At 40.9% G+C, this 25,251-nt stretch overlaps 1 protein-coding gene across 2 annotated transcripts in view; it reads right to left on the minus strand.

Moving 5' to 3' along the window:
- Positions 1-25,251, minus strand: part of si:ch211-204d2.4 (uncharacterized protein LOC100003662 homolog) — a 54,648-nt gene that overhangs the window by 10,757 nt on the left and 18,640 nt on the right. For both annotated transcript variants that reach the window (XM_034170137.1, XM_034170136.1), the window contains exons 2-5: positions 9,783-9,948; positions 9,620-9,676; positions 8,896-8,944; positions 8,663-8,760 (exon numbers count right to left, since the gene is read on the minus strand). In XM_034170137.1, coding sequence (XP_034026028.1) covers positions 8,663-8,760; positions 8,896-8,944; positions 9,620-9,676; positions 9,783-9,948 — 370 coding nt within the window. The remainder of the gene's footprint in view (positions 1-8,662; positions 8,761-8,895; positions 8,945-9,619; positions 9,677-9,782; positions 9,949-25,251) is intronic.

Below are 25,251 nucleotides of genomic sequence, written 5' to 3' on the forward strand. Positions count from 1 at the left end.
CTCAAGCAGACAGGACTCCTTTACCAAAAACTGACAGTTTACACTCAGGTCAACAAAGATGTTTTGCCTCGTCACACTCAGATGACCAACTCCAGCTCATAAACATTTTGGCTCCACTTATGCAAGGCCCCATAATGGTAAGATGTTACTGGAACAGCCATAATTAATCTCAATCATATGTGATTCCTTTCACCTGTGACTCAAACAGGCCTAAAGCACAGTGCATCTGAGAAGTATTTACAGCACTTCACTTTTTCCACATTTTATGTTACAGCCTTATTCAAAAATGGAGTAAATTCATTTTTCATCCTGAAAATTCTACTCAAAACACCCCATAATGACAACAAGAAGTCACATTTACATAGGTATTGACACCCTTTGCTCAGTACTTTGTTGATGCACCTTTGGCAGCAATTTCAGCCTCAGGTCTTCTTGAATATGATTCCACAAGCTTGGTGCACATATCTTTGGGCAGTTTTGCTCATTCCTCTTTGCAGCACCTCTCAAACTGCATCAGGTTGGATGGGAAGCGTCGGTGCACAGCCATTTTCAGATCTCTCCAGAGACGCTCAAGTCAGATTCAGGTCTGGGTTCTGGTTGGGCCACTCAAGGACATTCACAGAGTTGTCCTGAAGCCACTCCTTTGATATCTTGGCTGTGTGCTTACGGTTATAGCTTTGTCCCTGCATCCGTAAGACTTTTAAACATTTGAACCCCTTTTTTCCTCTCTCTCGCTGACTAGTTTTAATATTTATACTTCCTCCATTGTGGAGGTACTATATTTATTAGATTGCACAATTTCTTCATTGACAGAGGTCTATAACTTCTTTGGGGTTGTCTGGGTGTCTTGCCTCTCAAACCTCCTTGTACAGTCAGTTTTTGAGAACTGTCACCTCCACACAGATTTATCACAGAGTACCATACTGTTTGTGTTTCTTCATAGTTCATGTAAATAAAGTCCAAGACATAAGTGTCTTGGGAATGTTCATGTATCCATACCCTGACTTGTCTGAAGAAAACTGGATGTAAAAATGATGGTTTCCATGTGCTATACTAAAGCGGGCACTTACTTATTCACATCAGCTTGGCTTTTAGATTTTTTTTTCTTTTAATTCATGACAGAGATTACTTTTCACCGAGTTTAAGAGGCATGATTTTAATATACAAAGCCTGAATTTTTTTTGTTTTGTTTTTTGATGTTCTAAAAAAATATTGTAATATTTAAAAGCTCAATGGGGCAAACACTATGTGCACAAGCACAGAGAGACACAGACACTTCCTTCCTTTTAATTGTACTTGGGTTTCAACTGCAAATGCAGTGTGCTCCAACAGCGCTCCACAAGGCATATTAAAATGAAAATTAGTGGTAAAAGTGAGTGGTGCAATGCTCACAGCTGGTCTGATCTGTACAGCCTGCTCCCCCCGCCTGCTGTTCGGAATGCATGCAAGCCACAGATTAATTGCAGTTTACATAGGTGTGAGTTTATGACAGTGACTTCTTTTAAAACTGATTGTGTTAATTTTGATGGAGTTACAGTAAAGACAGGAAAATATTCAGCTACTCCACCCTCACATAGCCTGCTTTAAAAAAAAGAGGAGGGGGGGAGAATTTGGTACAAGTTTGGATTTATTTTGGATCTTCTGCAATCCACACAGAATCAGAGTTATACATTAAGTGGTGCTTAAAGTTCTACAATGTCTTAACATGAGAAGGCCAAGATTAACTCCTCATTCGGCATTACTAAAAAAGTAATTAGTAGCAGTTACTAGTTCCTTCTACCAAAAAAAATAATGGTTACAGCATTATGATGAAACTGAAATTATTGACATAGTTTGGGGGGAATCAACTGACAGTGACAACCTTGATATGTTCTTGATTATAAAAAAAAAAAAAATTAAACCCTTGACTTACTTTGTAATTGATGACCGGGAAATTTCCTTCTAAAATAAAAATAGCTAAGGTGATACCATTGTTCAAATCTGGCAATAAGCATGATTTTTCAAACTACAGGCCAACCTCGTTACCACAGTTTTCAAAAATTCTGGAAAAGATATTTGTAAAGAGGTTGAATGACTTCTTAACTAAACAATTGCACTACTTCATTGGCTTTGGTTGATTTTGTTGAACAGGTTACAAATGCAACAGAAGTAGAAATACACTGTAGGAGGTTTTATTGATTTGGAGAAACCATTTGATACCATAGGTCACACCTTGAATAAATTACAGAAGCACAATATTAGAGGACTGGCCCTTGATCGGTTAACGAGTTATTTACAAGACAGGTATCAGTGTGTTCATTTTGGGGTTCATGTGGGGTGCCCCCAGGTTCAGTCCTTGGGCCATTACCGTTTTTATTGTACATTAATGATATTGGTTTGGTTTCTAAGTTTGTGAGATGTATCTTGTTTGCCGACGACATGACTGCATTTGGTAGTGGGGATCATTTGGGACAGCTCCTGGACATGGAGAGGGAACTACAAAAATTTAAACACTGGTTTTGAAATAGGTTAATCGCTTCATTTGGGTAAAACTAAGTGCATTATATTTGGAAATAAGCCCAGGAACTTAAGTAGAAATTTATTACTGAATGATGTCGATATTGAAATGGTAACTGAAAGTAAGTTACTTGATGTTTTTATTCAATGAAAATCTAAGTTGGAAAACTCAAATTATGTTAAATCCAAAATCTCAAAAGTCATCGTGATTTTGTACAAAGTACAATACTCCCTCTCCCAGCATTCGTTGGTTATGTTGCATCATTCTTTGCTTGTTGCATATATGACTTATTGCATTAAGGTATAGGGAAATGCATATAAAACAAATATAAATCCAATATTTCTGTTACAAAAGAAAGCTATTAGATTTATAAGGAAAAAAAAGAAAACATCAGGAGTCAATGAATCCATTGTCTGCACATCTTGAAATTTTGGGACTTGATTATTTTACAATAGAGTTCATGCATAAAGTTAGAAAAGAACTCTTACCTCAACATGTCCAGGAACTGTTTAAAATGAGGGAGTCCTGTTATCAGAGGAATTTCAGTATTTGACTGCTTAAAATATACTACTGTAAAAAGTAATTGTGTATCTGTTAAAGGGGTTCAACTCTGGAATGAGTACCCTAATAATATAAAATTATCTGGTACTTTGGCTGGCCTGAAAAGAGCTTATAAAAACAAAATTGCTTATTATAGTACAATAAATTAGGTAAATTGTTTTTGTTTCTGTTCGTCATACTGCTGATTGTTCTGCCATGTTTGGATGTTTTGGTGTCTTGATAAAAATCTACAAAACCTTTTGCTCATCTTGTCCTTTTCTTTTTGGTAGTTGCTGTTATGAGTGCATATATATGTGTAGATGGCAAGTTGTGATAGGGGTGGGCGTTTACAAGCCTTTGCTTCAGCCCGCACACAACCGGGAAAGTGTTGGAGGTTGTTTGCTTTTGTTTTTCTTTGTTTGGTTTTGTGAGAGATTTAAGTTTTTGTGTGTGTGTGTGCACGCGCACGCGCGCATGTGCCTGCATGTGCCAAATAAAAATTAAAATTCAATTGAAAAGTAATTAAGGGAAATAACTATTGTGCTTCTTAAAAAAAGTTCAAATATTTTAATGAATTTGGACCTCATCCCCTTTAATTAACTTTAAATTCAACTGTACGAGGTCTGTTAGAAAAGTATCCGACCTTTTTATTTTTTCAAAAACCTGATGGATTTGAATCACGTGTGCTTGCATGAGCCAACCTTGAACCTTCATGCGCATGCGTGATTTTTTTCATGCATGTCGGTTGCGTCATTTACTTGTAAGCAGCCTTTGTGTGAGGATGGGTGTAGTCTCTCGTTTTTTCTTTGCAAGGAAATGGCGGAACGACTGAAGCAGCGCAAATGCATCAAATTTGGACAGAAACTGGGCGACCATTTTGGAAGCTCGTCAACCATTCGGAAGATTCAGACGGCTTTCGGTGGCTTTTCAGTCGTGTGACTATCCGAGAAATTGTGGACAAGCTGGACATGTCACAACATGTCCTGTGAGGCTTCATCACGTAGGCGCTGTTGCTGCGCCATCAGCTTTGTGCCGATGAATTTCGCCGCCACTCTTCATGGCCAAATCTTTCACAGTGGAATGTGCTGAAAAAGTGCTGATGTCCACCTCTTACGCAATTTCTCGGATAATCACACGACGGTCCCACATCACCACAGCGTTCACTTTGGAAATGATCTGGTCGTTTCAGCGTGTTGATGCCAATCGGAGCGCGGCGCGCCTTCCACTGTTGTGCGGACGTCTTTAAAGCGGTTGTACCACTCCTTAATCTGTGTGATGCCCAGGGGATCGTCAACGAAAGCCATCTGAATAATCCGAATGGTTTCCACCTGGCTATTGCCCAGTTTGTGGCAAAATTTGATGCAGTCGCGCTGCTCCAGTTGTTCCGCCATTTTCCTTGCAAAGAAAAAACACAGACTCCATCCATCCTCACACAAAGGGTGCTTACAAGCAAATGATGCAACCAACAGGCGTGAAAAAAAAAAAAAAAAAAAAAATCACGCAAGCGCACGAAGGTTCAAGGTTGGCTCATGCAAGCACACGTGATTCAAATCCATCAGGTTTTTGAAAAAATAAAAAAGGTCGGATACTTTTGTAACAGACCTCGTATATTAAATTATTTATAATAAAACAAAACGTCAAATATGTTTAATGAATTAAATGGGCACTTAAATTAAATGGGTAGAACAAATTAACTGAAAACATTGTGTATATTATTCTACACCATTTGGATGTTGCTGTGGAACAATGTGAGACAAGATACCCATCAAATTTAATATACGAGGTCTGTTAGAAAAGTATCGGACCTTTTTATTTTTTTCAAAAACCTGATGGATTTGAATCACGTGTGCTTGCATGAGCAAACCTTGAACCTTCGTGCGCATGCGTGAACTTTTTCACGCCTGTCGATTGCATCATTTTCTGGTAAGCAGCCTTTGTGTGGTACGTGTGCTGTGCGCTCGGCGTTTTTTCATAGCAAGGAAAAAGACGGAACAACTGGAGCAGCGCCGCATCAAATTTTGCCAGAAACTGGGCGACAACCAGGTCGAAACCATTGAAACTTTGTTTCAATTAAAAAAATAAAATAAAAAAAAAAGGCAAAGGAGAGCTCATCGCAAGTCAGTGCACTGAAACAGGAATGCCAAATGTTGAGTCGACATCGAATCCGGAAACATTAAAGTGAGAGACAGCACGAGGGCAGTCAGTGTGTACACACACAAACATATACACACACACAAAACTATGTTTGTAGCAGAACAAAGATATTTTAGAACTTTTGACATTCATTGCACCTCAACAGGCCGCAACCCACCAATTCTAAAATTAAATGCTTGCTCACATGTACATTCTTTGCCTTTAACTGCAATGAAGGAAAAATAATTTCTGTAGTTCCAGCTTAAAAACACTAATACTGCACGTGTGTGAGTGTGCACGTTTGTATTATATTTGTGCGTAAATTCCTACCCACTTCTGCCTCTGGATGGCTTAGAGGCAGAGACTTCCCTATCCAATCTCCATCACTTATGTGGTTGTCCCACTTCTTCCCCTACTCACCAAAGGAAAAAACAAAAAACTTTGCAGCACAGCTGCAGCTGAGAGATGCTAAACTGCTTCAATGAGCTTAATTATACCAACATGCCACATTTTATTGTCAGTAACAACAACAGCATTGTAAAGATGGAAACAGTAATTAGCTTATCCTTTACTGAAAGCAATAACGCAGTTAATTTTAACAGCGTTCTTACCATCAGTGATCGCTAGTGATCATAATGAACTACAACTGGTAGCTTCTTTTTGCTAGCATAAAAAAAAAGGACTGATCAATACTCAGAACAATGGAAAGGTCCAAGGAACACTGTCCAAATAAATAAATAAAAAGTTGTGAAGGTCTCTTGGAGCCATTTCTAAACCACTGCAGATTCCACAATCATCAGTTCAAACAAATGTACGCAAGTATAAGTTAGTCAGATGTGTCGCCACTTTGCCAAGGTCTGGAAGTAGACCCAAACTGTCACCCTCAGATGAGAGGAAACTGGTTAAGATGTTCAGGAACAACTGAGGAACCAATAAGCCTCAGACATGCCATGAACACCAGGATCACTGTCCACGGTGAAGTGAGTTTTTTATCACCATGGACAGAGGGTGCTGATTAAGAAAGAAGCCCCTACTCCAAAACTGACCACTTCAAGGTAGACAAATTTATAGCTGACCACATGGACAAGCTAAACTCCTTCTGGCCAAACGTTTTATGGTGAGATAAGGTAAAGACAGAACCATTTGGCCACAATGAAAAGAGATATGTTTGGAAGAACAATGGTGAGGCTTTCAAGCTTAACACTGTACCAGCTGTCAAACACAGTGGTGGCAGCATCATGCTCTGGGGCTGTTTTGCTGCCAGTGGTACTGGTGCACTGCACAAAGTGGATGGAATAATAAAGGAGGACTATCTCCAAATTCTTCAACATGGCCTCAAATCACCAGCTAGATGGTTGAAACTTGGCCAATGTACCAACAGGACAATGATCCTAAACACATCAAAATATGTTGTGTGTTGGATAAAGCTTCTAGAAAGGCCTTCCCAAAGCCCCATCCTACAGAAATCTTTTGGACTAGGCGAAGCATGGTGGTGGTAGCATCATGCTGTGGGGATGTTTTTCAGCAGTAGGAACTGGGAGACTAGTCAGGATTGAGGGAAAGATGAATGCAGCAATGTACAGAGACATCCTGGATGAAAACCTGCTCCAGAGCGCTCTTGGCCTCAGACTGGGGCAACTGTTCATCTTTCAGGAAGACAATAACTCGAAGCACACAGCCAAGATATCAAAGGACTGGCTTCAGGGCAACTCTGTGAATGTCCTTGAGTGGCCCAGCCAGAGCCCAGACCTGAATCTGACTGAACAACTCTGAAGAGATCTGAAAATGGCTGTGCACCAATGTTCCCCATCCAACCTGATGGTGCTTGAGAGGTGCTGCAAAGAGGAATGAACAAAACTGCCCAAATATAGGTGTGCCAAGCTTGTGGCATCATATTCAAGAAGATTTGAGGCTGTAATGGCTGCCAAAAGGTGCATCAACAAAGTATTGAGAGAAGGCTGTGATGTCTTAGTTTGTATTTTTATAAATTTGCGCCCCCCCAAAAAAAGTCATTATGGGGTGTTGTGAATAGAACTTTGAGGAGGGGAAAAAAATGAATTACTCCATTTTGGAATAAGGCTGTAACATAAAATGTGTAAAGCGAAGCGCTGTGAATACTTTCCGGATGCACAGTATAGCAGCCATAATAGACGGCAAATAACCTATTTGTATTCCTTCTTAAAAACAGACCATCAGTCTAAGCTAAGCCTTAAATGTGCTTATGGAGGGGAAAGATAAAAGCTGAGATCTTTAGCAGCATAAAAGCTCTCAGTTGCATAACTAAGAATTTGAAGTAGCCAGAACTTGTCACCAGGCGTTTCTTTTTCTGTGGTGTCTCTCAGATAGCCAAAACAGGTGGTTTGTTAATTTTATTTCACAGCACAGCTTTTGGTACCTGTAGCTGCCCTGCATGCTGTCTGACTCCCCCATATTTGGAGCAGACAAGTTGTAACAAAGCTGAATGGCAAATCTATCCATCTCTCTCTCATATACATATATACACATATACATACATACATACATACATATATACATATCCATTTGGTCTTAAAAACAAAACTCTGCGCCAACAACATTTTCTTTAATAAAGTTAACCTGTAGTCTGACAGAACAACATGGGTGCATAATAAAGTTAGATGCTGCTAAAATAATTCTTCTCAATAATTAAGAGTGTTAACCATGACAACATAAGGTAAATGGAATGTGTTTCTGCAGCACTTTTCCATCTGAGGCAGACAGTTATGCAAAACTGTCAACTGTACACTGGCACCTTATGCAACAGCCCTTTAAAGATTTTCTGGTCTGACTATCACAAGTCAGCCTCCCCAGTCTCAAGACCATCACATCACCAAATATATATCTTGCTTAAATTTAAAGTTGCATTTGTTCGGGTGAACAACTCAATGATTTCACATTCAGAGTTACTGTCACCTCAAACTTTTGATATAAATTTAAAGCCTGTTAAGAGGAAAAAAAAACCCCAAACAAATTCTGCACATTTAGAAGACCAAAATACTTTCACAGTGTACAATTAAAAAAAGCTGCAAAGTGTACACATGACAATTATTGGTATGCTTTCATAAATCTGCACTAAACCATCACTTTTACAGCCAGCTTTCTTTGGACAAGTCTGGATAAGTTTCAGACTTCTTTTACATCAGTCATTAAGAAATAAGTCATTAAGAAATAAACAGTACATAGTCTGCAGAACAAGACACACATGACAACTCAAAGCCTTTTAGGCTTCTGTGATGTGACAGAAAGTGTACATAGTGTAACTTCTCTAACATCGCCAGTTCTACAGCTCTATGGTGGTGCAGATTTTCTTAAAAAGCAAAACTTTCAGCTCCAGTTTATCAGGTAACAGATGGGATACTTGTGCAGAGATTTGGTGTATTTTATATACAGCTGAGTGCTCCACTTCAGCATGAAGCTGTGACTGGTGGTGCAGACATCTGGTGTAAGTTCATGTATGCATGCGGCTGCACTCACAGTGATCTTGCTGGCCTTGTTGAGAGCAGCAACCCACTCTTTCATATCAGTCTCATCGTTGGCTTGGAGGAAATATTGTCGGGAAACAGCATTGATAACTACAAGAATCAATAAATTCCATGAATATTTGAGGGGAAAAACCTGCAGGATATATTGGTTACAACTGCCAAAAGCTTAACAGAGGTCTCTTGTTAATGCATCTTTGTGACAGTTTCCCCAAACAGCAGACTTACCAAAGCAGAACTCCACTTTGGGCTTTTGTTTCACTGTAGCTTCACTAACCTGAAAAGACAGGATTTTAACATCAACTTTCAGACAGAGTGACGTCACGTGCACAGTGACGAGCTGTCAGCACTGTAGTTAAACCAGACGCCATTATCTCTGTGAGAGCAACGACATGTGGAAAACTTCAAAGTCTGATTCAGCTCAGCTGTCCATGGGAACATTGGCTACAACCACAAAATTACTGGATTTTTCCTGACTATAAGCTGCATTTATTTTTTTAACCATAAGACTATTGCTTCATGTAACATGAAGCAAAGTGAATTTAGTGCACTATTTATAATTTTATTAATTTATATGCAAATTGTTGACTTTTAATCCTAATTTCTCATCTGTGAACCTTGCCAAAGAGGTTATGAATTTGTTGCATTAACCTGTCAGCAGGAGTCTTTCTGGATTCCTTTGATCCAATAATCAGGATCATAATCTAAAAGGAATTACAAACATCTCAAAGGCAAGAAACACCTCTTCAATCTAGAACTGCACCAAAATTTATTATCCTTGATTGATACTGCTACACCACATTTCACTGAAATCCAGTCACATCCCCTTGACAAACCAACTAACAGACAGTGACTAACACGTGACTGCCTTTGTGGAGGAAACCATCTGAGTGTGGAGTGTTACAACACAGTGGATGGACATGCTGGCAAAGACGTCAAAACACCCATTTACCTTTGATATGTAAGTTAATCTCAGGCTGCCAACGGAGCTGGCTCCACTGGGCAGATTCTGCAAACAAACACACAGGAGTCACTGGCTCAGAGTCCAAGGTTATGTGACTCTGACTGGCCTGTTTCAAGTTCTCTCAATATTTGGTTAACACTGTGTGGAGCACCTGAGGGTTGTCCATGTACCATAGCAGAGCATTTCCCTGCGTATCGAGGATAAAGTATCGTCTCTGGAAGCGACAGCTGTGCTCCTTCTCTTCGATGTCCAGGAAACCGCACACTCTGTTCAGCCTGTCCACGTACGGCATGCTGCTGCTCTCACATGTCACTGCGCTGGACAGACAGACATCAGGGGGAGGCAGAGAAACAATGTGAATCTCAGTGAGACAGCCGAGTCGATGTGGAAGATGAACCCTCTGTAGTTTAAGCATTCAAGGAAGAGTCCCGCTTGAAGTCAGCAGTTTTTCATGTGACGTGATTGAGGCTGAGTAGCTCACCCCGAGGCCCTCTGCCACAGCCAAAAATTACAGACTGCACTCAAGATGTGCACACACGCACATTTCCACTGGCCGGAGGAACAGGAAGGCGGAAAGAGGGAGGAATGGTGGAGAAAAGGAGTAATAATTTAGATGATGCCATGCACATGAAGCTGACCGATTTCTAACAAACTTCAGTTACGCAGACAATATCAGCAAATGTCATCATGCACAATAGGATCTTTATTATACGAGGTCTGTCAATAAAGTATAGGTCCTTTTTATTTTTTTCAAAAACTATATGGATTTCATTCATGTTTTTACGTCAGACATGCTTGAACCCTCGTGCGCATGCGTGAGTTTTTCCACGCCTGTCGGTGACATCATTCGCCTGTGAGCACTCCTTGTGGGAGGAGGAGTCCAGCCCCTCGTCGGACTTCCTTTGTCTGAGAAGTTGCTGAGACACTGGCGCTTTGTTTGATCAAAATTTTTTCTAAACCTGTGAGACACGGTTCGAAAAATTAAGCTGGTTTTAACGGCTGATGAGATTTTGAGGTGATACTGTCGCTTTAAGGACTTCCCACGGAGCGAGACGTCGCGCAGCACTCCCAGGCGCCGTCGTCAGCCTGTTTCAAGCTGAAAACCTCCACATTTCAGGCTCTATTGATCCAGGACGTCGTGAGAGAACAGAAGTTTCAGAAGAAGTCAGTTTCAGCATTTTATCCAGATATTCCACTGTTAAAGGAGATTTTTTTTTAATGAAAGACGTGCGGGCGGATTGCAGCGTCGGCTCGCAGCCACCGCGACGCTCTGCCACAGGAAAAACACCTCTGTTGGAAGCCTTAAGGACAAGGTGGAACATGTCCAGCTGTTAAACAATTTCTCATAAACTCACTCCACTGAAAGCCATCAAAAGCCACCTGGATTTTACAAAATGTTAACACGGAGGTGTTGGCTGCGTCCCGTCTTTCATTAAAAAAAAATCTCCTTTAACAGTGGAATATCCAGATAAAATGCTGAAACAGACTTCTGAAACTTCTGTTCTCTCACGACGTCCTGGATCAACAGAGCCTGAAATGGAGGTTTTCAGCTTGAAACAGGCTGACGATGGCGCCTCGGAGCGCTGCACGACATCTCGCTCCGTGGGAAGTCCTTAAAGCGACAGTATCACCTCAAAATCTCTCAGCCGTTAAAATTTTCACCGAAAACCAGCTTAATTTTTGGAACCGTGTCCACTTCGATGTGTCTCACAGGTTTAGAAAAAATTTTGATCAAACAAAGCGCCAGTCTCTCAGCAACTTCTCAGACAAAGGAATTCTGACGAGGGGCTGGACGACTCCTCCCACAAGGAGTGCTCACAGGCGAATGACGTCACCGACAGGCGTGGAAAAACTCACGCATGCGGACGAGGGTTCAAGCATGTCTGACGTAAAAACATGAATGAAATCCATATACGAGGTCTGTCCATAAAGTATAGGTCCTTTTTATTTTTTTCAAAAACTATATGGATTTCATTCATATGTTTTTACGTCAGACATGCTTGAACCCTTGTGCGCATGCGTGAGTTTTTCCACGCCTGTCGGTGACGTCATTCGCCTGTGAGCACTCCTTGTGGGAGGAGTCGTCCAGCCCCTCGTCGGAATTCCTTTGTCTGAGAAGTTGCTGAGAGACTGGCGCTTTGTTTGATCAAAATTTTTTCTAAACCTGTGAGACATCGAAGTGGACACGGTTCGAAAAATTAAGCTGGTTTTCAGTGAAAATTTTAACGGCTGATGAGAGATTTTGAAGTGACACTGTCGCTTTAAGGACTTCCCACAGTGCGAGACGTCGCACAGCGCTCTCAGGCGGCGTCATCAGCCTGTTTCAAGCTGAAAACCTCCACATTTCAGGCTCTATTGATCCAGGACGTCGTGAGAGAACAGAGAAGTTTCCGAAGAAGTCGGTTTCAGCATTTTATCCGGATATTCCACTGTTAAAGGAGATTTTTTTTAATGAAAGACGTGCGGACGGGGCCGACGCGACGCTCCACCACAGGAAAGACACCTCCATTGGAAGCCTTAAGGACAAGTTGGAACATGTCCAGCTGTTAAACAATTTCTCATATACTCACTCCACTGAAAGCCATCAAAAGCTGCCTGGATTTTACAAATGGTTATCAACACGGAGGTGTTTTTCCTGTGCCGCCGCTCCGCGCCGGCTGCGTCCCGACGCGCGGACCCGTCCGCACGTCTTTCATTAAAAAAAATCTGAAACAGACTTCTGAAACTTCTGTTCTCTCACGACGTCCTGTATCAGAGCCTGAAATGTGGAGGTTTTCAGCTTGAAACAGGCTGACGATGGCGCCTCGGAGCGCTGCACGACATCTCGCTCCGTGGGAAGTCCTTAAAGCGACAGTATCACCTCAAAATCTCTCAGCCGTTAAAATTTTCACCGAAAACCAGCTTAATTTTTCGAACCGTGTCCACTTCGATGTGTCTCACAGGTTTAGAAAAAATTTTGATCAAACAAAGCGCCAGTCTCTCAGCAACTTCTCAGACAAAGGAATTCTGACGAGGGGCTGGACGACTCCTCCCACAAGGAGTGCTCACAGGCGAATGACGTCACCGACAGGCGTGGAAAAACTCACGCATGCGCACGAGGGTTCATGCATGTCTGACGTAAAAACATATGAATGAAATCCATATAGTTTTTGAAAAAATAAAAAGGACCTATACTTTATGGACAGCCCTCGTATATACACACACACACACACACACTTGTGTGTTGCCTGTGGGAATCCACAGGCTGTAGATTGCCTAGAGTTTTATAGACTAGGTAGATGACATTTTTCAAGGGTGATAATAAATTAAGCAACGTTTGTATAATGAGTTTGAATGGCATGTGAGTTCAGACTTTTTAGAACGTTAGCCCGCAACAATTTTTAGAAGAGGAACTCAACCCTTTCATTTCCTGTTGATTATGGAGTTTTTTAAAATGTTAATTTACTGTCTTAATGTATTTATGAATTGTGTAGGTTATCATATACACACTTATTATCGTATTATATTTTCTTACTTCTATTTTGTCATTTAATGGGCCACAATGGAAATGAGCGTTTTCACTTTCTTGTGTCATCCATGTATTTACAATTATATTATGTACTTCCGTTGAACTTAATAAAAATCACACACACAGGCTTGTAATCTAAAGATTAGTTACCGCCCCCTGCTGGAATGGCATGTTAGTCCAGAATGTATTTAGCAACGTTCACCGATATCCATAGTTTCTGTAAAAATATTATTCTTCTCAATGTTCCGCTTTGTACCATTCATCTTTGAACCAAAAATACATAAGCATACCAAGTGGCAGCTGTCCCTGCACATGCAGAGCTTTGTTTTTTCTGAATTCTGCCGCAATGAGGTGCTTTTAATTTTTTATATCCATACAAACAGAGACTGTGGCAGAAGACATCACAAACAATACTCTTTTCATTCATATAACATGATACTTTACTAAACCAATTGAACTACAACATAAAAAAACAAAAGAAATAACAAAAACTGAACTCCCATGGTGCATTGCAGTACAATGTCAATTATTTACTGTTTAGTTAAAATGGTTAATTTCTCCAAAAATTAGTCCCATCAACTTTTCGATTTTCACAGTGTTCATCCTTGACCCAAAATATAAGTATACCAAACAGCAAATGTCAGCTTTCCCCAGACACACACACGCAGAGCTTTTTTGTTTTGTCTGCATTTTACTGCAAACAGAAAGGTGGCTGTTGCAAACAGGTGCTTTTAAATTTTTACACATGCACAAATAAACTGTGGCTGTTGCAAGCAGGTGCTTTTAAATTTTTTTACACATGCATGAACAAAAGATATCAAAAGCAATACTCTTCACGCATGGTAACAACAACATCACACTTTACAAAACTAAATTGAACTACAAAAAGACAAATCAATAACACTAACAAGAGCAATCAGATTTCTGACAATCCGGATCCACGTCACCTCAAAAATTCAATGGCGTCTTCCATGCCCTAATATTGATCTGTGGTGCAAATTTGGTGAGAATCCATGAAGTAGTTTTGATGTAATCCTTCAAAGCCTACATAAGGTGATATTTTGATTCAGAATCCGGATCCAGAGTCAAATCATCTCCAAAATTTAATGGAGTCTTTCATGGCTTAATATGTATCTGTGGTGAAAATTTCATCAAAATCTGTGCAGTAGTTTTAACTTAATCCTACTAACAGGCAGACAGACATAAATAAACACAGATGATTTTATTATGATCTTGGCAGATGTAACAAGGTTAAACTAACATGAATAACATTTAAACCCCCAAAATCCCATGGTGTATTGCAGCACAAGGTTCATTGTTAACTGGTTCACTAAAATGGCCAGTTTCTGCTAAAGTATTAATCCTATTAACTGTCCATTTGCAGCTTTCATTATTGACCCCAAAAATGTGGCTTAAAAATTTTTTTCAATATATTTCAGTGATGTTCCTGGGGGAACAGAAGCATTTTTCTGATAGTCCGATTAAGAATAAGTTAAACCAGATTGTCTAAATCCGTGCACATTCCGCCTCTCACCTCATCTCATGTGTGATGCTGAATTGAGAAGGCACAGAGTTTCATAAGAACATAAAAAAAAAAAAAAGGAAAAAAAACACACACTTATGGGTGCAAGATCTCAGTTTACAAATTTATTTCCATCAGTTTATAATTGCTCTCCGTCAGGTCTGTCCACTGCAATCGAAAATGAAGCGTGCATTAGCCAAGTCCAACTGTTAAGAAGCACTGTTTCGTATCACATCTCACAGTGGTGACAAAAAGAAATAAAAATAAAACACTAGGCAGAGACAAAAGTCACAGAACACCCATCCACTGTAGCAGAAACTGATTTGTGGCTTGGTATCTGAAACAAGCATTAGCAGAGTCTGACTTTTGTGACAATGAATGGTCCCTTTGCCAACATAGCGGATGGATAACGTCGATCAAAACATGGCTTGCGATGTCTACTTAAATTAACTACTGTGAAAATAGGCAGCTAGCCTATTTTGACTGTACTGTGAAAATAGAAACAGGCGTATCAAAATGTGATGATAGCACAGCATGCTCCTAGGACAGTACACTGGAAACAGCATAGCCCAATCAATCTTACTTTCCTATTCCATTGTATACTTTGTGAAGCATTTGACACACACACAAAAAAACAAAACACACTGAACAAAAAATATAAAAATGCAACACGTTTTTGCCCCCATTGTTCATGAGCTGAACTCTAAGATCTAAAACATTTTCTATATACACAAAATACCTATTTCTCCCAAGTACTGTTCACAAATCTATCTAAATCTGTGTTAGTGACCACTTCTCCTTTGCAGAGGTAATTCATCCCACTTCACAGGGGTTGCATATCAAGATGCTGATTAGACAGTACTGTGCAGGTGTGCCTTAGGCTGGCCACAATAAAAGGCCACTCTGAAATGTTCAGTTTTATCACAGCACAATGCCACAGATGTCAAGTTTTGAGGGGGTGGGCATTTCGCATGCTAACTGTACGAAAGTCCACCAGAACTGTTGCCCATGAATTGAATGCTCATTTCTCTACCATAAGCCGTCTATAAAGCAGTTTCAGAGAATTTAGCAGTACATCCAACCAGCCTCACAACCGCAGACCACGGTAACACCAGCCCAGGACCTCCACAGCCATCATGTTCACCTCCAAGATCATCTGAGACCAGCCACCCGGACAGCTGCTGCAACAATCGGTTTTCAGAACAAAAGAATTTCTGCACAATCTGTCAGAAACTGTCTTGGGAAAGCTCATTTGCATGCTTGTAGTCATCATCGGGGTCTCAACCTGAACTGCAGTTTGTCATCGAAACCGACTTGAGTGGGCAAATGTTCACATTCAATGGCATCTGGCTGCTGATCAACTCTATGCAAAGCACGTGTTGCACTGTGTGAGGCAAATGGTGGTCACACTAGATACTGACTGGTTTTCTGATGCCCCCCAAACTAGTGTGCCTAGATAGGGGTGTCGGGGGGGAATCGATTCACGTCCGAATCGCGATCCTTATTTATTACGATTCTGAATCGATCCAAAATGTCCAAGAATCGATTTTTAAAAAGCATTTTTTTTTTAAACTTTCTTGCTTACTCCCTGCGTATACTGTCAAGCAACAGCTTCTGTACTACAGCGTCCCCGCAAGGGGAGGGTCCGGCGTGCTTCAAACACTCGTGAGCTGCAGAGTTCAGTGGCTGCGGCTTAGCATGGTGGACAAAGAGCTAATTCAGCCAGCACCGTCTTTGCTGAAGGCAAATGTTTGGGCGCATTTTGGATTTTATTATTTGCTGCGTAAGAAGGCACTTGAAATGACTTATGTAGTGTGCAAAATCTGCAAAATGAAAGTCAAGTACTTTGGAAACACTTAAAATCCGCAAGCCCACATGCTACGCTATCACCTGGAGCTAAAAGAGGGGAGCAGCGGTCTCTGCCGACGACTGACCAGCGCTTCGCTAAACTGCCAGCCAACTCTGAACGAGCAAAGCAGATAAGTAAATTTACATCTAGAATCACTTGATTAACCTTGTAAAGCTGCATTTTCGTAAACCAACATTTTTTAAGTAATATAACTTTCTCAGAGCTCTTTGAATCAAAAATCGATTCTGAATCAAATCGTCACCCCAACAATCGTAATCGAACTGAATCGTGAGTTGTACGATTCACATCCCTACTAGATAGAGAGAGTAGTGTCAACTCAGAACATGGTGCCATTTTGGGCCCAACTGCACTGAACTACTGAATGAATCTTTAATGTTTTCAACATTTTTAAAAATCATTTAACCACATACAGCAACACATCCAGGTACAGGTACTATAAAAATAGTTAAGCTATCAAATTTTATGACGATTTCATTTAAAGCCTGATTTATGCAGTTGCAGCTCTGTAACTGTCATGACGTTGACGTACGTGACTAAATTTGACCCTCAACAAGCTTTTCTTTCTACAATCCTCACCTCCAAATCAAAAGGTAAGCTGTACATTTTCCTTTTATCGACTTTTTGCTGTAAAGTTGCGGAATTTTCTGATCCAGTCGTAATCACCACTCGCACTGCAATTACTACAACCCCAATTCCAATGAAGTTGGGACGTTGTGTAAAATGTAAATAAAAACAGAATACAACGATTTGCAAATCCTCTTCAACCTATATGCAACTGAATACACCACAAAGACAAGATATTTAACGTTCAAACTGATAAACTGTTTTTGTGCAAATACGAGGTCTGTTAGAAAAGTATTTGACCTTTTTTTTTTCAAAAACCTGATGGATTTGAATCACGTGTGCCAACATGAGCCAACCTTGAACCTTCATGCGCATGCATGATTTTTTCACGCCTGTCGGTTGCGTCATTTGCTTGTAAGCAGCCTTTGCGTGAGGATGAGTGGAGTCTCTCGTTTTTTCTTTGCAAGGAAATGGCGGAACGACTGAAACAGCGCGACTGCATCAAATTTTGCCACAAACTGGGCAATAGCCAGGTGGAAACCATTCGGATTATTCAGATGGCTTTCGGTGACAATCCTCTGGGCATCACATAGATTAAGGAGCGCTACAACCAGTTTAAAGACGTCCGCACAACGGTGGAGAGCGCGCCGCGCTCCGATCGGCATCAACACGCTGAAACGACCAGCTCATTTCCAAAGTGAATGCTGTGGTGATGTGGGACCGTCGTGTGATTATCCGAGAAATTGCGGAAGAGGTGGACATCAGCACTTTTTCGGCACATTCCACTGTGAAAAAAAGATTTTGCCATGAAAAGAGTGGTGGCGAAATTCATCGGCACGAAGCTGATGGCGCAGCAACAGCGCCTCTGTGTTGAAGCCTCACAGGACATGCTCTGACATGTCCAGCTTGTCCACAATTTCTCGGGTAGTCACACGACTGAAAAGCCACCGAAAGCCGTGTGAATCTTCCGAATGGTTTCCACCTGGCTATGTCCCAGTTTGTGGCAAAATGTGATGCAGTCGCGCTGCTCCAGTCGTTCCACCATTTCCTTGCAAAGAAAAAAAACGAGAGACTCCACCCATCCTCACACAAAGGCTGCTTACAAGCAAATGACGCAACCGACAGGCATGAAGAAAAAAAAAATCACGTATGTGCAGGAAGGTTCAAGGTTGGCTCAAGCAAGCACACATGACTCAAATCCATTAGGTTTTTTGAAAAAAAATAAAAAGGTTGGATACTTTTCTAACAGACCTCGTATTTGCTAATTTTGAAATGGATGTCTGCAACACGTTTCAAAAAAGCTGGGACACTGGTATGTTTGCCACTGTGTTACATCACCTTTCCTTCTAACAACACAAGCATTTGGGAACTGAGGACACTAACTGTGAGTGTCATGATTGGGTATAAAAGGAACATCCCTAAAAGTCTCAGCCATTCACAAGCAAAGATGGGGCAAGGATGACCACTTTGTGAACAACTGCATGAAAAAAAAATAGTCCAACAGTTTAAGAACAATGTTTCTCAATGTTCAATTGCAAGGAATTTAGGGATTCCATCATCTACAGTCCATAATATAATCAGAAGATTCAGACAATCTGAAGAACTTTCTATATGCAAGTGGCAAGGCTGAAAACCAACATGCCCGTGACCTTCGATCCCTCAGGCGGCACTGCACTAAAAACTGACATTGTGTAAAGGAGCTTACCGCGTAGGGATGAGCGAATACACCAGTCTCTGCATCTGCTCAACCATCTAAATGATCTGTATTTTGAGTGGGCGGGGTTTAACTGGAAATGGGTGGGGCTTACATCTGTACATTATTTTCAGTCTGAAATTGATATGGATTGATCAAAAGTTGCTATATTTATTGTTTATTTGAAGACTATTTACAGAACAGCCTCAAAATTGATTCAAATCAATGATTTTGATCACAAAAGTAAGAACTATTTAGTTTAGTTTTTATGAACTCAGAACATGAATATTCTTAAGTGTATGAATTAATATTTACAGAACAGCCTCAGAATTGACATTCAAAGTTTTTGATCACAATATTCTGTAAATATTATTTACAGAACAATTTTTTTAATAACTCAGAACATGAATATTCTTAAGGGTATGAATGAACAACAACACAGACTCAGAATTGACATTCAATGTAGTAGGAAATTATGAACTAAGTTTAAGAGTTGTCATGATCAACAACTTTTTTTTTTCTATTATTTCTTTATTTTTACTACCCAACATTCTTGGCATTTTGATTAAGGTGCGTGTGTGTGACTGCGAGAGAGAGAGGTTGTTCCAAGACTGTTTATTTTTTAATGATCTGTGTGAACTTGGTGATTCATGCAAACATCCAGTGATGGCAAACAGGGAAGTAATATGTCAGCCTTGTTCACTGTATTCTTCTCAAAAACACCACGTTCAGTCGGAGCAAAGTTTTCCGAATGACTTTATATCACCAGCCAGCAAACAAACGGTAAAAAAAAAAAAAAAAAAAAAAATCCGAAGTGGAGGCAGTGACCGACAACATGAGCTGTTTTCAGCTCTGTCTTGTCAAATGTACCGTGTATGTTATGAAACAAGTTCAAGTAATGTTAAATACCATACAAACCAAAACAGAGGCGAATTTAAGAAAAATAAAGGAGCACAGCAACGTGAGCTAGAGTCAAGCCAAGCACAGTGAGAGATCCTGTGTGTGCGAGAAGCTGCAGAGAGACATGTCTGTGTTGGGAGGGGAGGGCGCTGTGTGCGACTGGCCAATCTGACAGTCAGTTAGCCAATCAGGATTTTCCTTCAGCACGAGCTTTATTCAGATCATGCTCGTCCTTGCCAAAAATGCTTTATCCATACCGGATACTCGTTTCAGACTAAACGAGTATCTGGCTCAACCCTATTACTGCGTAGGCTCAGGAACACTTCAGAAAACCATTGTCAGATAACTAATTTTGTCGCTACATCTACAAGTGCAAGTTAAAACCACACAACAACATCCAGAAACACCGCTGCCTTCTCTGGTCCTGAGCTCATTTGAAGTGGACAGACACAAAGTGGAAAAGTGTGCTGTGGTCTGATGAGTCCACAATTCAAATCATTTTTGAAAATCATGGATGTCGTGTCCTCCAGACAAAAAGACCATGCAGACTGTTACCAGCGCAAAGTTCAAAAGCCAGCATCTGTGATGGTATGGGGGTGTGTTAGTACCCATGGCATGGGCAACTTACACATCTGTGATGGCACCATCAATGCTGAAAGGTACATCCAGGTTTTGGAGCAACACATGCTGCCATCCAAGCAACGTCTTTTTCAGGGACGTCCCTGCTTATTTCAGCAAGACAATGCCAAGCCACATTCGGCACGTGTTACAACAGCGTGGCTTCGTAGTAAAAGAGTGCAGGTACTAGACTGGCCTGCCTGCAGTTCAGACCTGTCGTCCATTGAAAATGTGTAGCACATTATGAAGCGCAAAATACGACAGAGACCCCGGACTGTTGAACAACTGAAGGAGTACATCAAGCAAGAATGGGAAAGAATTCCACCTACAAAGCTTCAACAATTAGTGTTCTCAGTTCCCAAACGCTTATTCATTGTTAGAAGGAAAGGTGATGTAACACAGTGGTAAACATGCCACTGTCCCAGCTTTTTGAAACATGTTGCAGGCATCCATTTCAAAATGAGCAAATATTTGCACAAAAACTATAAAGTTTCAGTTTGAACATTAAATATCTGGTCTGTGGTGTATTCAACTGAATATAGGTTGAAGAGGATTTGCAAATCATTGTATTCTGTTTTTATTTACATTTCACACAACGTCCCAACTTCATTGGAAATGGGGTTGTATTACAATATGATATAATGGCAGATGAAGGATTGAAAGCAGCAAAGTGTCAAATCACAGCAGGGTGTGATTTGACACTTTGCTGCTGTTACTTTGCAGGTCAGGTTGCAGCTCTGAGTCTGAGTACGGTGTGAAAAAAATAAATGGTCTAACGTTTAATCACGGAAATGACTCCGACCCCACATGCAAGGGTTTAATGGAAATACATTGCGATCAGACGGGACATTTTATCTGATGTGAGCGAAAAATCCGTTGTACAAAATCTGTTATGTACGATGTTTATTACATGGAAAACAATACAAAAAACTTTGGGACTTTTGTCCGGTGAGTTCGAATATCTGGTTTATACAATGATTGTTTAAGTGAGTTTTACTGTACATGGGACTGAACAATAAATTTACCTCTCAAAGCTTTGATGATGAAGTTGCTTCTATCTCACATAAGAGACTTCAGATTAGGCTTAAAACTTTCATTTTTGCTAAAGCTTATAGTTAGGGCTGGATCAGGTGACCCTGAACCATCCCTTAGTTATATAGACTTGGACTGCTGGGGGGTTCCCATGATGCACTGTTTCTTTCTCTTTTTGCTCTGTATGCACCACTCTGCATTTAATCATTAGTGATTGATCTCTGCTCCCCTCCACAGCATGTCTTTTTCCTGGTTCTCTCCCTCAGCCCCAACCAGTCGACTGCCCCTCCCTGAGCCTGGTTCTGCTGGAGGTTTCTTCCTGTTAAGAGGGAGTTTTTCCTTCCCACTGTCGCCAAGTGCTTGCTCACAGGGGGTCGTTTTGACCGTTGGGGTTTTTACGTAATTATTGTATGGCCTTGCCTTACAATATAAAGCGCCTTGGGGCAACTGTTTGTTGTGATTTGGCGCTATATAAATAAAATTGATTGATTGATTACATAGCTGACTTTAGTTTCCCAAATTTTTCTTCTGTTTGGATCTGAAGGGAATACGACGTCTGTTAGATGGATTTGAATCACGTGTGCTTGCGTGAGCCAACCTTGAACCTTTGTGCGCATGCGTGAACTTTTTCACGCCTGTCGATTGCATCAGTTTCTGGTAAGCAGCCTTTGTGTGAGGACATGTGTTGTGCTCTCGGCGGATTTTCATTGCAAGGAAAATGGCGGAATGACTAGAGCAGCGCTACTGCATCAAATTTTTACCAGAAACTGGGCGACAGCCAGGTGGAAACCATCCGGAAGATTCAGACGGCTTTCGGTGATGATGCTTTGGGCATCACACAGATTAAGGAGCGGTACAACCGGTTTAAAGACGTCCGCACAACAGTGGAGAGCGAGCCATGCTCCGGTCGGCCATCAACATGCTGAAATGACCAGATCATTTCCAAAGTGAACACTGTGGTGATGTGGGACCGTCCTGTGACTGTCCGAGAAATTGTGGAAGAGGTGGACATCAGCACTTTTTCGGTACATTCCACTGTGACAGAAGATTTGGCCATGAAAAGAGTGGCGGCGAAATTCTTGCTGCTGCAAACGGCAGAGCAAAAGTACCTTCGTGTTGAAGTCTCACAGGACATGCTGTGACATGCCCACCTCTTCCACAATTTCTCAGATGGTCACACGACTGAAAAGTCACCGAAAGCCGTCTGAATCTTCCGAATGGTTTCCACCTGGCTGTCGCCCAGTTTCTGGCAAAATTTGATGTGGCGTTGCTCCAGTCGTTCCATCTTTTTCCTTGAAATGAAAATCCGCCAAGAGCACAACACACGTCATCACACAAAGGCTGCTTACCAGAAAATGATGCAATCGACAGGCGTGAAAAAGTTCACGCATGCGCACGAAGGTTCAAGGTTTGCTCATGCAAGCACACGTGATTCAAATCCATCAGGTTTTTGCAAAAAATGAAAAGGTCCGATACTTTTCTAACAGACCTCGTATATACATCTTTAAAATCCTTGCTGTGTCTATTTGTGCCTCCAAATGCACAACAACCCAGCATTTTCAGTGAATAAATAAATAAAATAGCTGGCTGTACATGCAGACAGATTAACAGTGAACGCTATTTTAAACCCAAGATGGCACCAAGAGTCACGTGACTGATTTTTTCGACTTATGTCGCCAAGGCACACAAATTTTCCAAGCTGAGGAAAAAAAAACAAAAAAAAAAAAACAGAAAGCCATATCCCATCACCATTTCAGCAAAATGGTCAAGACTTTGGCCTGACTTTGGCTGAGCTCCTGACACCGAGAAAGATCCAAAACGTGTAAAGATCAATCAATCAATTTTTTTTTTTATATAGCGCCAAATCACAACAAACAGTTGCCCCAAGGCGCTTTATATTGTAAGGCAAGGCCATACAATAATTATGTAAAACCCCAACGGTCAAAACAACCCCCTGTGAGCAAGCACTTGGCTACAGTGGGAAGGAAAAACTCCCTTTTAACAGGAAGAAACCTCCAGCAGAACCAGGCTCAGGGAGGGGCAGTCTTCTGCTGGGACTGGTTGGGGCTGAGGGAGAGAAAGAGGAAAAAGACGTGCTGTGGAGGGGAGCAGAGATCGATCACTAATGATTAAATGCAGAGTGGTGCATACCGAGCAAAAAGAGAAAGAAACAGTGCATCATGGGAACCCCCCAGCAGTCTACGTCTATAGCAGCATAACTAAGGGATGGTTCAGGGTCACCTGATCCAGCCCTAACTATAAGCTTTAGCAAAAAGGAAAGTTTTAAGGCTAATCTTAAAAGTAGAGAGGGTGTCTGTCTCCCTGATCTGAATTGGGAGCTGGTTCCACAGGAGAGGAGCCTGAAAGCTGAAGGCTCTGCCTCCCATTCTACTCTTACAAACCCTAGGAACTACAAGTAAGCCTGCAGTCTGAGAGCGAAGCGCTCTATTGGGGTGATATGGTACTACGAGGTCCCTAAGATAAGATGGGACCTGATTATTCAAAACCTTATAAGTAAGAAGAAGAATTTTAAATTCTATTCTAGAATTAACAGGAAGCCAATGAAGAGGCCAATATGGGTGAGATATGCTCTCTCCTTCTAGTCCCCGCTAGTACTCTAGCTGCAGCATTTTTAATTAACTGAAGGCTTTTTAGGGAACTTTTAGGACAACCTGATGATAATGAATTACAATAGTCCAGCCTAGAGGAAATAAATGCATGAATTAGTTTTTCAGCATCACTCTGAGACAAGACCTTTCTAATTTTAGAGATATTGCGTAAATGCAAAAAAGCAGTCCTACATATTTGTTTAATATGCGCTTTTAATGACATATCCTGATCAAAAATGACTCCAAGATTTCTCAAAGTATTACTAGAGGTCAGGGTAATGCCATCCAGAGTAAGGATCTGGTTAGACACCATGTTTCTAAGATTTGTGGGGCCAAGTACAATAACTTCAGTTTTATCTGAGTTTAAAAGCAGGAAATTAGAGGTCATCCATGTCTTTATGTCTGTAAGACAATCCTGCAGTTTAGCTAATTGGTGTGTGTCCTCTGGCTTCATGGATAGGTAAAGCTGGGTATCTGCGTAACAATGAAAATTTAAGCAATACCGTCTAATAATACTGCCTAAGGGAAGTATGTATAAAGTGAATAAAATTGGTCCTAGCACAGAACCTTGTGGAACTCCATAATTAACTTTAGTCTGTGAAGAAGATTCCCCATTTACATGAACAAATTGTAATCTATTAGACAAATATGATTCAAACCACCGCAGCGCAGTGCCTTTAATACCTATGGCATGCTCTAATCTCTGTAGTAAAACTTTATGGTCAACAGTATCAAAAGCAGCACTGAGGTCTAACAGAACAAGCACAGAGATGAGTCCACTGTCCGAGGCCATAAGAAGATCATTTGTAACCTTCACTAATGCTGTTTCTGTACTATGATGAAAGCAGCCAAAGATAACGATACGTCTTTGGGATGGTTATGAGTAATTTTTTCTCTAATAGTTAAAATTTTGTTAGCAAAGAAAGTCATGAAGTCATTACTAGTTAAAGTTAATGGAATACTCAGCTCAATAGAGCTCTGACTCTGTCAGCCTGGCTACAGTGCTGAAAAGAAACCTGGGGTTGTTCTTATTTTCTTTAATTAGTGATGAGTAGAAAGATGTCCTAGCTTTACGGAGGGCTTTTTTATAGAGCAACAGACTCTTTTTCCAGGCTAAGTGAAGATCTTCTAAATTAGTGAGACGCCATTTCCTCTCCAACTTACGGGTTATCTGCTTTAAGCTACGAGTTTGTGAGTTATACCACGGAGTCAGGCACTTCTGATTTAAAGCTCTCTTTTTCCAGAGGCGCTACAGCATCCAAAGTTGTCTTCAATGAGGATGTAAAACTATTGACGAGATACTC

The sequence above is a fragment of the Thalassophryne amazonica genome, chromosome 5 (genome assembly GCF_902500255.1).
Source record: "Thalassophryne amazonica chromosome 5, fThaAma1.1, whole genome shotgun sequence".
Taxonomy (NCBI): domain Eukaryota; kingdom Metazoa; phylum Chordata; class Actinopteri; order Batrachoidiformes; family Batrachoididae; genus Thalassophryne; species Thalassophryne amazonica.